The sequence below is a fragment of the Pogoniulus pusillus genome, chromosome 43 (genome assembly GCF_015220805.1).
Source record: "Pogoniulus pusillus isolate bPogPus1 chromosome 43, bPogPus1.pri, whole genome shotgun sequence".
Taxonomy (NCBI): domain Eukaryota; kingdom Metazoa; phylum Chordata; class Aves; order Piciformes; family Lybiidae; genus Pogoniulus; species Pogoniulus pusillus.
This window is the reverse complement of record NC_087306.1, coordinates 1,116,493-1,130,086: the sequence shown is the minus strand read 5'-3', so window position 1 is coordinate 1,130,086 and position 13,594 is coordinate 1,116,493. Positions and strand designations below refer to the sequence as shown.

The 13,594-nt window shown below is 64.7% G+C and overlaps 1 protein-coding gene across 5 annotated transcripts in view; it reads left to right on the top strand.

The window, feature by feature from the left end:
• The window catches only part of CGN (cingulin), a 24,226-nt gene extending 10,632 nt beyond the window's left edge, over positions 1–13,594 (top strand). For 2 of the 5 annotated variants that reach the window (XM_064176041.1, XM_064176037.1), the window contains exons 9-21: positions 232–380; positions 1,468–1,609; positions 1,690–1,890; positions 2,070–2,276; positions 3,230–3,487; positions 4,051–4,221; positions 4,718–4,879; positions 5,645–5,734; positions 6,465–6,548; positions 10,216–10,334; positions 10,426–10,534; positions 11,090–11,253; positions 12,944–13,594. In XM_064176041.1, the coding sequence (XP_064032111.1) occupies positions 232–380; positions 1,468–1,609; positions 1,690–1,890; positions 2,070–2,276; positions 3,230–3,487; positions 4,051–4,221; positions 4,718–4,879; positions 5,645–5,734; positions 6,465–6,548; positions 10,216–10,334; positions 10,426–10,534; positions 11,090–11,253; positions 12,944–13,091 (2,004 nt within the window). In that variant the 3' untranslated portion in view covers positions 13,092–13,594. The remainder of the gene's footprint in view (positions 1–231; positions 381–1,467; positions 1,610–1,689; positions 1,891–2,069; positions 2,277–3,229; positions 3,488–4,050; positions 4,222–4,717; positions 4,880–5,644; positions 5,735–6,464; positions 6,549–10,215; positions 10,335–10,425; positions 10,535–11,089; positions 11,254–12,943) is intronic. The other 3 variants (XM_064176039.1, XM_064176038.1, XM_064176040.1) reach the window with 3 other exon arrangements.

Sequence of the window (13,594 nt, the reverse complement as noted above, 5' to 3'; positions counted from 1 at the left end):
CTTCCAGAGTCCTACCAGGGGCAGGATGGAGCAGGATGCCCCCATGGGAGCATCCATCTGCCCAAGGTGGAGGTGCCAGGGTGGAAGCAGAGCAGGTGTGCAGAGGTTTAGAGGCTCCCCAGATCCCTGCATGGCTTCCCTGGGGTTGGGCCACGGTGGGGCAGGAGCTCAGCATCATCAGGACGCCCCAGAAGGATGCTCCCTGGCTGAGCACCAATGCTTGGGTCCTAGGACCAGGCCAACCTGGAGTCAGAGAAGCAGAAGATGAGCAGCATGGTGAGGAACCTGCAGCGGGAGCTGGAGGAGAGCGCGGAGGAGACAGGGCACTGGAGGGACATGTTCCAGAGGAACAAGGAGGAGCTCCGCAGCACCAAGCAGGAGTAAGAGCCTGGCACAGGCTGCCCAGGGAGCCTGTGGCTGTCCCCTCCCTGGGGGTGTCCCAGGCCAGGCTGGGTGAGGCCCTGAGCAGCCTGGGCTGGGGGAGATGTCCCTGGGCTGGAGCTGGAGCAGCTCTGAGCTCCCTTCCAACCCACTCCAGGACTCTCTGAAACCTCAAGGGTACAGTTGAGGCTCTCCAGGCTTGCCCAGGTTGTGTCTCAAGTTGCCCACCAAGGGGAAAATGAAACATTCCTGAGGGCCAAGCCCGGTTGAGGCCAATTCTTGTTCCTCTGGGGGCTTCCAGAGGGCTCAGCTCAGCTCCAGCTATGGAGGTGCTGAAAGCATCTCCCTAGGGGTGCCCAGGGCCAGGCTGGGTGAGGCCCTGAGCAGCCTGGGCTGGGGGAGGTGTCCCTGGGCATGGCAGTGCTGGAGCTGCAGGAGCTTTGAGCTCCCTTCCAACCCAACCCACCCATTCTGTGACTCTGACATCGCTGCCCAGGGCAGGGAGTTGGAACTGGCTGGTCCTGAAGGTCCCTTCCAGCCCAACCCACCCCGTGAAGAACGTCCTGGTAGAGCTCCTCAGCAGTCAGTGCACAGCTGGTGGAGGCCCAGCTGAAGTTCCCTCCTCAGGACAGCTTGCAGATGTTTTGCTGTCTGCCCCAGCTCAGAGCAGGCTTCTTTAGGGGGGGGTTGTTGTGGAGGGACAGCTTGAAGGAGAGGGAAGTGCTGGAGAGGGCACAGCAAAGGGCTGTGAAGATGGTGATGGGACTGGAGCAGCTCTGAGCTGAGGACAGGCTGAGGGACTTGGTGCTGAGAGCCTGGAGAGGAGCAGCCTGAGGGGGACCTGATACTGCCAGGATGGGGGGGCAGGAGGGTGGCACCAATGGTGCCCAGTGCCAGGAGAAGCTATGAATAAGTCCAGCCTTCTACCCACCCCTCCCTGCCCACCAAACCATGCCCCAGAGACCCACAGCTGAGCACGGGGAGGAGAGGAAGGTGATGGTAAAGAGGTTGCTGGCAGCGGGGACGTGGGGCCCGAGGGTGCCCGGGATGCTCAGGGTGGCCTCATCCTGCCTGCTCCATCTCCAGGTTGCTGCAGGTGAAGCTGGAGCGGGAGGAGTTTGAGGAGGAGCTGCGGGAGCTGCGCGAACGGTTCGCGGCCGCCCGGGAGGAGGTGGAGCAGGCTCGGAGCAGCTCCGCGGACCCCTGCGAGCTGGAGGCGCTCAGGAAGGTGAGGGGACAGGGGACGAGGCGCGGCAGGGCGCTGGGGTCCGGCAGCCAGACCCCGGCGAGCTCCTGCCCGCCCCGCAGGAGCTGCGGCAGGCGCGGGAGGCGCAGCAGGAGCTGGCGGCCGAGGGGCAGCGGCAGGAGGAGCTGCTGCGGCAGCGGCAGCAGGAGCTGGAGTCGCTGAGGGGCTCCATGGAGGAGCAGAGCTCCAGCAGGCACGGGGAGCTGGAGCGCTACCGCCGGGACCTGCAGCAGCTCCGGGACGAGAGGGACGAGGCCACCAAGGTGCGCCCGGAGCCCAGGAGCGGTGCCCGCTGCGGGCTCCACCACCCCCAGCCCCGCATCTCGCAGCCCTGGGGCGTGTAGTAAAGCCACGTCCTGGACCCACCTCCCGTGGGGTCATCCCAGGGGATTCATGCCCAAGCCGAGCCCGGGTCCAGCTCCCTGCCACGGCTGCCTTGCAGGCGAAGGAGACCCTGGAGAGCGCTCGGGAGGCGGCGGAGCAGGCGAGGAGGACGGTGGAGGGCAGCCTGAGGGAGCTGCAGGAGCACAACGATGAGCTGAGGAGGAAGGTCCTGGGCATGGAGACTCACCTGAAGGAGTACGAACGGCTGGGAGAGAACTGGGAGGGCTCCCAGGCACGGCTGAAGGAGAAGGTCACCAGGCTGGAGGTACTGGGGCTGGGCTTGTCCTGGGCTGAGCCTGAGCTGTCTCCTTGCAGAGCTCCATCACTGTGGTACCTTCAGTGTCTTCAGCAGTGGGCTGGGTGAGGGCATGGAGGCACCCTCGGGCAGGCTGCAGCTGGCACCAGGCTGGGTGGGATGTAGAGCTGCTGGAGGGACCTGTCCAGGCTGCAGCCATGGCTGGGGGCAGTGGGGGGAGGCTCACCAAGGCCAAGGGCTGGGACCTGCCCTTGGGCACAGCAACCCCAGGAGGCTCTGGGCTGGGGCCAGTGCCAGGAGACTGCCCTGTAGGAAAGGACCTGGGGGAGTTGGTGCCAGCAGCTGGAGATGAGCTAAGAGGTGCCCAGGTGGGCAAGAAGGGCACCAGCAGCCTGGCCTGGAGCAGCAAATGCTGTGGGCAGCAGCAGCAGGGCAGGGATTGTGCCCCTGGGCTGGCACTGGGGAGGGCACAGCTGGAAGCCTGGGGGCAGGTTTGGACTCCTCAATGCCAGGAGGACATTGAGGGGTGGAGAGGGCACAGAGAAGGGCAAGGAAGGTGGGCAAGGATCTGGAGGAGAGGCTGGGGAGGGGCAGCTGAGGGAGCTGAGGGAGGTGAGGCTGAGGAAGAGGAGGCTGAGGAAGGCCTCGTTGGGCTCTGCAGCTCCCTGGCAGGAGGCTGCAGGCAGGTGGGGGTTGGGCAGTGCCAGCCCAGAGGAGATGCCCTCAGGCTGCCCCGGGGCAGGCTCAGGTTGGCCACGAGGAACCATTTGTGCCCTGCAGGAGTGGTCAGGGCCTGGCCCAGGCTGCCCAGGGAGCTGCTGCAGTGCCCATGGCTGGAGCTGCTGCCTGGCCCTGTGCCCCTGGCACTGTGCCCATGCTTTGGTGCCCATGGGGGTGCTGGGTTGCTTCTCTTGGAGGTCTTCCCCACCCTAACCACGTCCCTGCCTCGATGACCTCCGCAGGCAGAGCGCAGGCAGATGGAGGAGTCCCTGGGCGAAGCTTCGGAGCGGGAGCAGGAGCTGCTGCTGGCCAAGAGGTCCTTGGAGACTCAGCTGGAGGAGGCCCAGCGAGGCCTGGCACGGCTGAGCCAGGCCCAGCAGGAGCTGGGCACAGCCCTGCAGGAGGAGCAGCGGCAGAAGGAGCAGCTGCGGCGCACCAAGGGCGAGCTGGAGGAGCAGAAGCGGCTCCTGGACCGCACCACCGAGAAGCTCACCAAGGAGGTTGGGCCCCAGGGGTGCCTCCAGGCTCGGCTCGGGGTGCCCCCTGGGTTGCCCAGGCCTGTGGCTGAGGTCCCATCCCTGGGACGTGTGCCAGGGGCAGACTCTGTGTGGCCCTGGGCAGCCCTGCTGTAGCCTCAGAGGGCACATCCCAAGGCAGGCTGGAAGCTGTGCCATGGCACCTGCCCTCCGTGCCACGGGGTGGGAGTCTCTGAGCTGCCCTCGCTGGCTCTGTCGTGGCACCTGAGGCTTTTGGCATGGTCTCCCTGAGGGACTGGGTGGGATCAACCCTTCCTGGGGTCCCAGGAGGCTCCACACCGTGTCCCCAGGGGCTGTCCCCACAGTGTCCCAGGCCATGGTGTCCTCTGCTCTTCCCTAAGCACCTCCTGCAAGATGCTCCAAGCCTGACACCATCCAGGAGGCTCTGGCAGGGCTCTCACCCCTCACCTACCCAGAAATGTGCCACTCCGTGGGCACCTCCTCCCACTTGGGGTCCCACCAGGGGGGTGCTGAGGACAAGGCTGTACCCGGGGGGGTGCCCAGCTGCTGCCCCTCCTGTGCCACAGCTGGAGCAGATGACAGAGGAGTCGCAGAGCTCCCTGGCAGAGCTGAGGGCACAGCTGGAGGAGTTCAGGGAGAAGTCTCGGAAGGAGCTCTCAGACTCCCAGAGGCAGAGCAAGGAGCGAGGGGCAGAGGTGGAGAGGATGCAGCTCAGCCTGGGCCGGCTGCAGGACGAGGTGGGACAAGGGCCTGGGCCCCACTGCATCCCCTCTGGGCTCCAGGGGGGAGGGTGGGGACCCAGCTCGGGAGGGGTCATGGGTGGGGTGGGGACATGTGAAGGAGCACCTCTCGGGTGGGGTCACCTCTCGGGTGGGGTCACCTCTCGGGTGGGGTCGTGTTTCACGGGGAGCACAGCTGGGGTGAGGACACATCACACATGGGGACGTCTCATGAGCCCAGGGACATGGGCTGGGTGGGGACACCTCTTGGGTGGGGTCAGCTCTCAGGTGGGGTCAGCTCTCAGGTGGGGTCAGCTCTCGGGTGGGGTCAGCTCTCGGGTGGGGTCAGCTCTCAGGTGGGGACACCTCTCGGGTGAGGACACATCTTGGCACGGGGGACACATCCCACCAGGGCCAGCACCTCCAGGGTGGGCACATCTCACCTCGGGTGGGGTCACCTCTCGTCACTGGGCAGGGTTGAGGTGGGGACACCTCTCCCTGGTGATGCCCTCAGGTGGCACGGCTGAAGCAGGCCCTGCAGGAGAGCCAGGCAGAGCAGGAGAGTGCCCAGCTGGACAGGGAGGTGCTGCTGCAGCGCCTGCACAGCCTGCAGCAGGAGCTGGACACCAAGAGGCGCTCCCAGGACGACCGCTCCAGGAACATCAAGGCGCTGGAGGTGAGGACCCAGCAGCCTCTGAGCTCTGGGGGTGAGGACCCAGCAGCCTCTGAGCCCTGGGGGTGAGGACCCAGCAGCCTCTGAGCTCTGGGGGTGAGGGCCCAGCAGCCTCTGAGCCCTGGGGGTGAGGACCCAGCAGCCTCTGAGCTCTGGGGGTGAGGACCCAGCAGCCTCTGAGCTCTGGGGGTGAGGACCCAGCAGCCTCTGAGCCCTGGGGGTGAGGACCCAGCAGCCTCTGAGCTCTGGGGGTGAGGACCCAGCATCCTCTCAGTCCCTCCCTGCAGTGCTGGGTGCTGACAGCAAGGGGCAGAGCTGGCCCAGTAGCTCCCTGCTCCCTGTAGCTCCATCTCCTTCCTCCCAGGGACTCTCCCTCCCTCGGTGTCTCCCTTCTTTCAGTGTCTCTCTTCTCCCAGTAGCTTTCCCTTTCCCCAGCAGCTCCCTCTCTTGCTCCCAGTACCTCTCCCTTCTCCCAGCAGCTGCTTTTCCCTCCTCCCAGTGTCTCCCTCTCCCTGGTCTCAGTGGCTCTGCTTCCTCCCAGCAGCTCCCTCTCTTGCTCCCAGCACTTCTTCCTTCTCCCAGCAGCTCCCTCCTGGGCCACGCTGGAGCCTCCTGGGCCAGTTAAGCTTTGCTGGCCTGGGAGCCCTGCTGAAGCTCCATCCCCTTTCTCCCAGTCCCCATCCCACTGGTGCCAGCTGGCTGGAGCCCCCAGCCCATGGCAACCCCCCCAGACTCTGTGCTGAGCCTTCTGCTGCCATCCCCTCGCAGGACAAGTCCAAGCTCCTGGAGGTGGAGCTGGAGGAGGAGAGGACCACGGTGGAGCTGCTGACAGAGAGGGTCAACAGGAGCAGGGACCAGGTAGGGTGGGAGGTGGTGGTGGAGAGCTGAAGGTCTCAGGTGGCACTGGCCACGGGGTGAAGGTCATGGAGTTAATGCCCCTGGGGGTGGCCAAGCTGGTTGGGGCACCAGCGGTGCTTGAAGGAGCTGGGCACAGGCCCAAGGATCCAACACCAGCCCCTGAAATGAGAGGGTGAGGTTGGCTTTGGGCACCACCTTGGGCTTCCAACGCCCTCCATGGCACCCACCTGCTTATTAGCTGCCCAGGCTGGCACGCGGGCGGGGCCTGGCACCGCTGGGGCCAGCTGGGCTTGGTGGCACCTCCTGAGCTGTGTCCCCTCCTGGGACATTCTCCCTCACATGTCCCCTCCTCAGCTGTGTCCCCTCCTCAGCTGTGTCCCCTCCTGGCCCAGCTGTGAGCTCTGCCTTGGCCAACCCAACCTTGGCCTTCTGCTTTTGCTCCCTTGATGCTCAAGCCCATCCCTGCCCCCCAGCTGCCAGCCCAACCAGCTGGCACCCTGCAGTGGGCAGTGCCAGCCCTGCTTTCCAGACTAAGCAGCAGGAATCCCTCTGGGAAGGAAGCAAAGTCCTCGGGGGGGGAGGTTCGGGTGGCTCCGGTGCCGGTGCCTGGGGCGGGTGCCCCCCCCCTGCCCCTGGCGGGAGGAGGGAGCTGAGCTGGTGCCATGGGCACGGCGGTGGCATCGTCCTGCGGGCAGCAGCAGCAAGGTGTGTGCCATGTCCTTGCCCCCAGATCGACCAGCTGCGGGCAGAGCTGCTGCAGGAACGCTCCAGCAGGCAGGACCTGGAGTGTGACAAAATCTCCCTGGAGCGCCAGGTGAGGCTCAGCTGGGGCCAGCTGGGCAGCTGCAGCCCTCCTGCCCTCTGGCTCTGGGGCACAGAGTGCCAGGCTGGCCCTGCTCTGCTGGAGAGCATCCCCGGGACAGAGGGACCAGGTCCTCCAGGAGCTGCCCCTGGGGCTGCCAGGGAGGCTGTGGATGTCCTCTCCCTGCAGGGGTTCTGAGCCAGCCTGGGCCGGGGGAGGTGTCCCTGGGCACGGCAGGGCTGGAGCTGGAGCAGCTCTGAGCTCCCTCCCAACCCACTCCAGGACTCTGCCATCGCTGCCTGTGGCAGGAGGTTGGAACTGGATGGTCTTGGAGGTCCCTTCCAACCCAACCCATCCTGTGAGGAGCATCCTGGTAGATGATCCAAGGGAAAACAGCCTGGCAGTGCCTGGAGGGCTGCAGCAGAGCTGGGCAGGGACTCTGGGCAAGGGCTGGCAGTGCCAGGGGGAGGGACAATGGCTCTGAGCTGGGAGAGGGAGAGTGGAGAAGAGAAACTGGTGAGAGTGAGGCTGGGCAGAGCCTGGCACAGGTGCCCAGGGAGGCTGTGGCTGCCTCCAAGCTGGAGGTGCTCCAGTGCCAGGCTGGGTGAGGCTCAGAGCAGCCTGGGCCGGGGGAGGTGTCCCTGGGCACGGCAGGGCTGCAGCTGGAGCAGCTCTGAGCTCCCTTCCAAGCCAACCCATTCCATGACTCTCTGCATCCTCCTCCCAGCTCTGGCTCTGCTCCCAGTTTGCCCTCCCCACACCCCCAGCCCTGTTCCCATGGCACCAGCAGGCATCTCCCTGGGGCAGAATTCCAGGGGCATCCCCAGGCTCCTGCCCAGGCCTGTGCTCCAAACCTTACCCAACTCCCAGATGGATCAATGGGAACTGAGCTCCTGGAGCTGTTCTTGTTCCTGGGCTGGGATTGCTGCTGCCAAGAACAACAGGGAGCTGCCACTGCTGACGTGGTGCCCACCACGGCTCCTGCTGCCCACTGGTGATGCCAGGGCGTGGCAGAGGGGGAAGGGAGCTGCTGGTGAGGGAGCCTTGAAGGGGCACTGGGAAAGGTTGCCCTGGGAGGTGGTGGAAGCCTTCTCTCTGGGGGTGTTCAAGGGCAGGTTGGATGAATCCCAGCAGGAGATGTCCCTGCCCATGGCAGGAGCTTGGAACTGAGCTTGAAGGTCCCTTCCAGCCCAAAGCTCTCCATGAATCTGTGAGAGTTTGAGGGACCTTTTGGGTCAAGGAGGTGGTTTGGAGTAGCTCTGGAAGGACCTTTTGGGTCAAGGAGAGGGTTTGGAGTAGCTCTGGAAGGACCTTTTGGGTCAAGGAGGTGGTTTGGAGTAGCTCTGGAAGGACCTTTTGGGTCAAGGAGAGGGTTTGGAGTAGCTCTGGAAGGACCTTTTGGGTCAAGGAGGTGGTTTGGAGGGGCTCTGGAAGGACCTTTTGGGTCAAGGAGAGGGTTTGGAGTAGCTCTGGAAGGACCTTTTGGGTCAAGGAGGTGGTTTGGAGGGGCTCTGGAAGGACCTTTTGGGTCAAGGAGGGGGTTTGGAGTAGCTCTGGAAGGACCTTTTGAGTCAAGGAGGTGATTTGGAGGGGCTCTGGAAGGACCTTTTGAGTCAAGGAGGTGGTTTGGAGTAGCTCTGGAAGGACCTTTTAGGAGGTGGTTTGGAGTAGCTCTGGAAGGACCTTTTAGGAGGTGGTTTGGAGTAGCTCTGGAAGGACACTTTGAGTCAAGGAGGTGGTTTGGAGGGGCTCTGGAAGGACCTTTTGGGTCAAGGAGGTGGTTTGGAGGGGCTCTGGAAGGACCTTTTGAGCCAAGGAGCCAATTTGGGGGTCTCTGAAAGAACTTTTTGGGTCAAGGAGGAGGTTTGAGTGGCTCTGGAAGAATCTTTTGGGCCAAGCAGCTGATCTGGGGGGTCTCTGGAGGGACTTTTTGGGCCAAGGAGGTGGTTTAGGGGTCTCTGGGAGGACCTTCTAAGCCAAGGAGGTGGTTTGGAGGGGCTCTGGAGAGACATTTTGAGCCAAGGAGGTGGTCTGGAGGGGCTGTGGAGTGATCTTTCAGGCCAAGAGGGATGCTGAAGAGCAGGAGTGGTGGTGCTGGGCACCCTGGAGCGGGTGGGAGCTGCTGCCCCCTGCTCCCTGGCACACCCCAGCTCTGCCCTGCCAGGGTGGTTAATTGCTGTTACATAACAAAGCTCCTCCTTAGGCCTCCTCCTTGCCTGGGAAAGGCCTTCTGGGCCCTGACTCACCACTGCCATTTACATAAGGCAGGCTTGGAGCCTTCCCCACCCTGCTGCCAGTCCCAGATGCAGAGGGACAGGGACAAGCTGTGGCCAGGGGGAGGCTTGGGGGGGCTGGAGCAGCTGCTGGGGGAACACCTGAGGAGAGCTCTTGGGTCTGCAGAAGAGCAGCCCCAGGGGGGACTTGGTCAATGTCTGCAAAGAGCTAAAGTGGGGAGGGGAGGGCAAGAAGAAGGGGTCAGGATCTGTTCAGTGGTGCCCAGGGATGGGGCAAGGGGCACCAGGTGGAGCCCAGGAGGTGCCAGCTGAGCGCAGGAGAAAGTAGTTTGGTGTGAGGGTGCTGGGGCCATAGCCAGCGTTGGCACCTTGCTTGCTGTGCTGCTGCCAGGGCTGGCTGGGCATGGGAAGCTGCTGAGGAGCCTGCAGGGCATCAGGGTGGTGAGGGCACTGCAGCAGGCTGGCAGGGAGGTGGTGGAGGCTCCCTCCCTGGAGAGGCTGAAGGCTCCAGCTGAGGGTGTCCCTGCTGAGGGCAGGGGCTGGAGTGGAGGAGCTTTGGAGGTGCCTCCCAAGCCAGAGCAGTCCCTGCCTGCAGGATGCCCCAGCAGCAGCAGCAGCAGCAGCAGCAGGAGGCTTTGTGGTGGGCACCGTGGGCATGGAGTGGGAGCTCCTTGGGTTTCAGAGGTGGGCAGGAGAGGAGAAGAGGCTCTGGGTGCAGGCTGGAGCAGAGGAGGTTGCAGAGGAGCATGAGGAGGAGAGCAGCCCCAGAGGGGTGTGAGCTGAAGGGGCTGTGGGGGGCAGGAGGCTGGGGCTGGCACCTGTGAGTGGTGCCAAGGGGCAGCAGGTGGAGCTGAGGAGGTTGCCTGTGGGCAGGAGGAGGAGGTCGTTTGGGGTGGGGGTGCAGGAGGCCTGGAGCAGGCTGCCCAGAGGCTGTGGAGCCTCCTGGTGTGCAGAGCTGCCAAGCCCCAGCTGGATGTGCTCCTGGTGCCCTGCCCTGGCAGAGGTCCCCTCCGAGGCCTCCATGCTGAGCTCTCTGCAGAGCTGCTGGCAGGAGCTCTCCCCAGGCTGCTCTGCTCTGAGTGCATCAATTGGCAGCAGTGCAGCACTCCTGAGCCCAGACCTGTGCCTCGAGGATTCAGCAGGCCTGGAAGGGACCTTCAGGCTCCTCCAGCTGCAGCCCTGCCATGCCCAGGGACACCTCCCCCAGCCCAGGCTGCTCAAGGACTCCTCCCAGCTGGCCTGGAGCACCTCCAGGCAGGAGGCAGCCACAGCCTCCCCGGGCAGCCTGTGCCAGGCTCTGGCATCCAGACTGCTCCTCTGCCCCCGGGGAGAGCCTTCAGCAGAGAAGCTGCTGAGGGGTTTGGGGAGCAGGGCAGGGGGCTGGGTACTCTCCAGAGGTTCTCCCCCCCCTGATCCTCTGCCCTTGGGCTGTTGTCCCCCTGCAGAACAAGGAGCTGAGGAACCGCTTGGCCAGCTCCGAGGGGCTGCACAAACCCAGCAGCAGCATCCCCCAGCTGGAGGCACGACTGGAGGAGCTGCAGGACAGGCTGCAGGCAGAGGAGAGGTACCAGCCCTGGAGACCCTCACCCCCGGGCAGGCAGGGGGACCCTTTGCCCACGCTGGCTGCCAGCTGCACCCCCTGTGCTTAACCCCAGGGAGAAGAGTGTCCTGCAGTCCTCCAACCGCAAGCTGGAGAGGAAGGTGAAGGAGCTGAGCATCCAGATCGAGGACGAGAGGCAGCAAGTCAGCGACCAGAAGGACCAGGTGGGGGCTGGGTGGGGGCTGGCAGGCCCTCCTGGGGGCAACGAGCAGCTCTGGGACACACCTTAGGATGCTTGGCTCACTGAGCCATGGGCACTGCCAGCCCAGGGCTCTTCTGCCAAGGAACAAGAAGACACAGGAGAGGAGAAGGTGATCTCAGGCTGCCCCAGGGCAGGGTCAGGTTGGGCACGAGGAACAATTTGTGCCATGGAAGCGTGGTCAGGGCTTGGCCCAAGCTGCCCAGGGAGGTGCTGCAGTGCCCATGGCAGGAGGTGCTCCAGAACCCTGTGCCCATGTCCCTTGTGGCCGTGGTTTGGTGCCCATGGGGGTGCTGGACTGGATGCTCTGAGAGCTCTACTCCAGCCAAAGCAGTGCTCTAACTCCACCACTCCTTGGAGTCTGGAGGTGTTCTGGAGCCCAGGGTGAGGAGTGGCTTTGTCCCAGCTCAGGGCAGCTGTGGCACTTGTTTAGTGCCCGTGGAGGTGCTGGGTTGGTCTTGGGCCTGGAGGTCTTCTGCAAGCACAGCAGCTCCATGGGCCTGGGGGTGTTCCCCTGCAGCTGAGCCTGAAGGTGAAGGCTCTCAAGCGCCAGGTGGACGAGGCCGAGGAGGAGATCGAGCGGCTGGAAGGTGCCCGCAAGAAGGCCCAGAGGGAGCTGGAGGAGCAGCAGGAGCTCAACGAGCAGCTGCAGAGCCGCCTCAAGGCGCTGGAGAAGGAAGCTTGGTAGGGCACACAGGGCTGCAGGGGAGGGGCTCGGCCCCCCGGGCTGCAGGGGAGGGGTCCAGGCGATGGCACAGCAGGGCACCAGAAGGGGCAGTGGGCACTGGTCTGGTGTCCAGAGAGAGGTGAGGGACAAGTGGTGTACATCCCCTGTGCAAGGAGTGACCCATTCCAGGCCGTGGGCAGGCAAGGAGGCAGAGCAGCTCGGTGAGGTCAGGCTGAGGGAGGGAGTCAAAGCCCCCCAGGCATGGCCAGCAGCACTTCTGCACTTGAGAGTCTTTGTCTAACCCCCTCTGGGTCCCTCTCCAAGCACCTCCTTGGCAGCCATCCCCACTGAGACAGAAGCAAGCCCAAGCCTTGGAGGCTCCCCCATGGTGGGAGGACAGAGCCCAGTGGCTGGGAGAAGGATTCCCAACCTCTGCAGGCAGCCGAGAGCAGAAGCAGGGCCCAGAGGACCCAAGCTGCTCCCAGCTGCTCCTTAGGGAGGAGAGAGCTGAGGAGCTGAGAGGCTGAGCTGGGAGCCTCCTTCTGCTCTGAGCTGCCCTTGGTGGAGAAGAGCAGACACAAGCTGCACTCCACCTCCAGCAGAGCTGCAGCTGCTCCAGACACAGCAAGGGAAGCCCTTCCCAGCAGGTCAGCAGAGAGCTGCAGAGGCTCAGCAGGGAGTGCAGAAGGTGGACAGCAGCAAAGCCTGTCCACGAGCAAGGTGGCTCCGTGCTGAGGGCAAACCAAACCAAGCTCTCATTTGCCTGGACTTGTGTCCAGGCAGACTTTGACCCAGGCCCCCTCCAGGCTGGACAGATGGGGATGGGATGGGATGGGATGGGAGGGGAGGGGATGGGATGGGATGGGATGGGATGGGTGGAGAGTGAGCTGGTTGGAAGGTGGCACCCAATGGGTCAACAGTTTGGTGTCCAGATGGAGCTGGGGCCAAGAGGTGGCCCTCAGGTGTGTGGTCAACATCTTCACCAGTGCTGCAGGCAGACATTGAGGGACCCTCAGCAGCTCTGCAGCTGGCACTGAGCTGAGTGGAGAGGCTGAGAAGAGCTGAGGGATGGGACCCAGGCAGGGGCAGCTGGAGAGGCTGAGGAGGAGCTCAGGAGCTTCAGCCAGGCCAAGGCCCTGCAGCTGGGTCAGGGCAAGCAGGCTGGGGGGGAGGATGTTGAGAGCAGCCCTGCAGAGAGAGCCTTGGGGTGCTGCTGGGGGAGAAGCTGGGCAGGAGGCAGCAATGGGCACTGCCAGCCCAGCAGGGCAAGGGCAGCCTGGGCTGCACCCAAAGCAGTGTGGGCAGAGAGGGTCCTGCCCCTCTGCTCTGCCCTGCTGAGACCTCCCCTGCAGTGCTGGGGCAGCTGTGGGACCCTCAGCACAGGAGAGTCCTGAGAGGGGGCCAGAGGAGGCCACCAGGATGGGCAGAGGCTGCAGAGCCTCTGCCATGGGCACAGGCTGGCAGAGTTGGGGCTGCTGAGGCTGGAGGAGAGAAGGCTCCAGGGAGAGCTGGGAGCAGCCTGAAGAATGAATGTGGGGAGGGTCTCAGCTCCATCACCTGAGTGGGCGTGGGGAGGGTCTCAGCCCCATTCCCAGGCCAAAGGTGGAGAGGGAGCTCAGTTCCATCCCGGATTGGGTGTGGGAAGGGTCCCAGCCCCATCCCCGGGCCGGACGAGGAGGGGGTCCCAGCCCTGCCCCTCCCCCCCAGGCGCAAAGCCAGCAGCCGCTCCGCCGCCGACTCCTCGCTGCAGGACGATCCCCTGAGCTCGGACGATGAAGACTTCGACAGCGCCTACGGCCCCTCCTCCATCGCCTCTCTGCTCAACGAGGCCAACCTGCAGACCAGCTCCTGCTGACCCCTGCCCGCCGCAGCCCACCCCCGGCCCCGGCTGCGCCCCCGGACCCTCAGCTCGGTAGGCGACCACCGGCGGCGGTGGCAGCTGCTGGAAGGCAAAAACCTCTTCTGCCAGCCGCCGGCGGTGCCATGAGGACCTCCAGCCGGGCACCGTCTCGGCTCTTCGCCGTCCCGCGGCTCTCGGAGCGCCCTGGCACCGGCGCTGCTCGGCCGGGGGCAGCCTCTCGCCGCAGCTGCTGCTCCTGGCCCAGCCCTGGGTCCTGCACTCCCCTGGAGCCCCAAGTCCCGTGGGGACATCCGGAGGGGTCCCCATGGCTCTGCCCCCTCCTCCTCGGTCTCTTTTTCTATGCCCCCTCCCCGAAGTGCTGTTCGCAATAAACCCTGGCGGTTTAACTGCAGCCCGCGGCCGGGGGCACAGCCTGCCTGGCACCTGGGGCTTGGTGGCACCAAGCACGGGGTAAGGCAGCTCCTGCCCCGCTCGGCTGGATCTGGCCTGCAGATAAA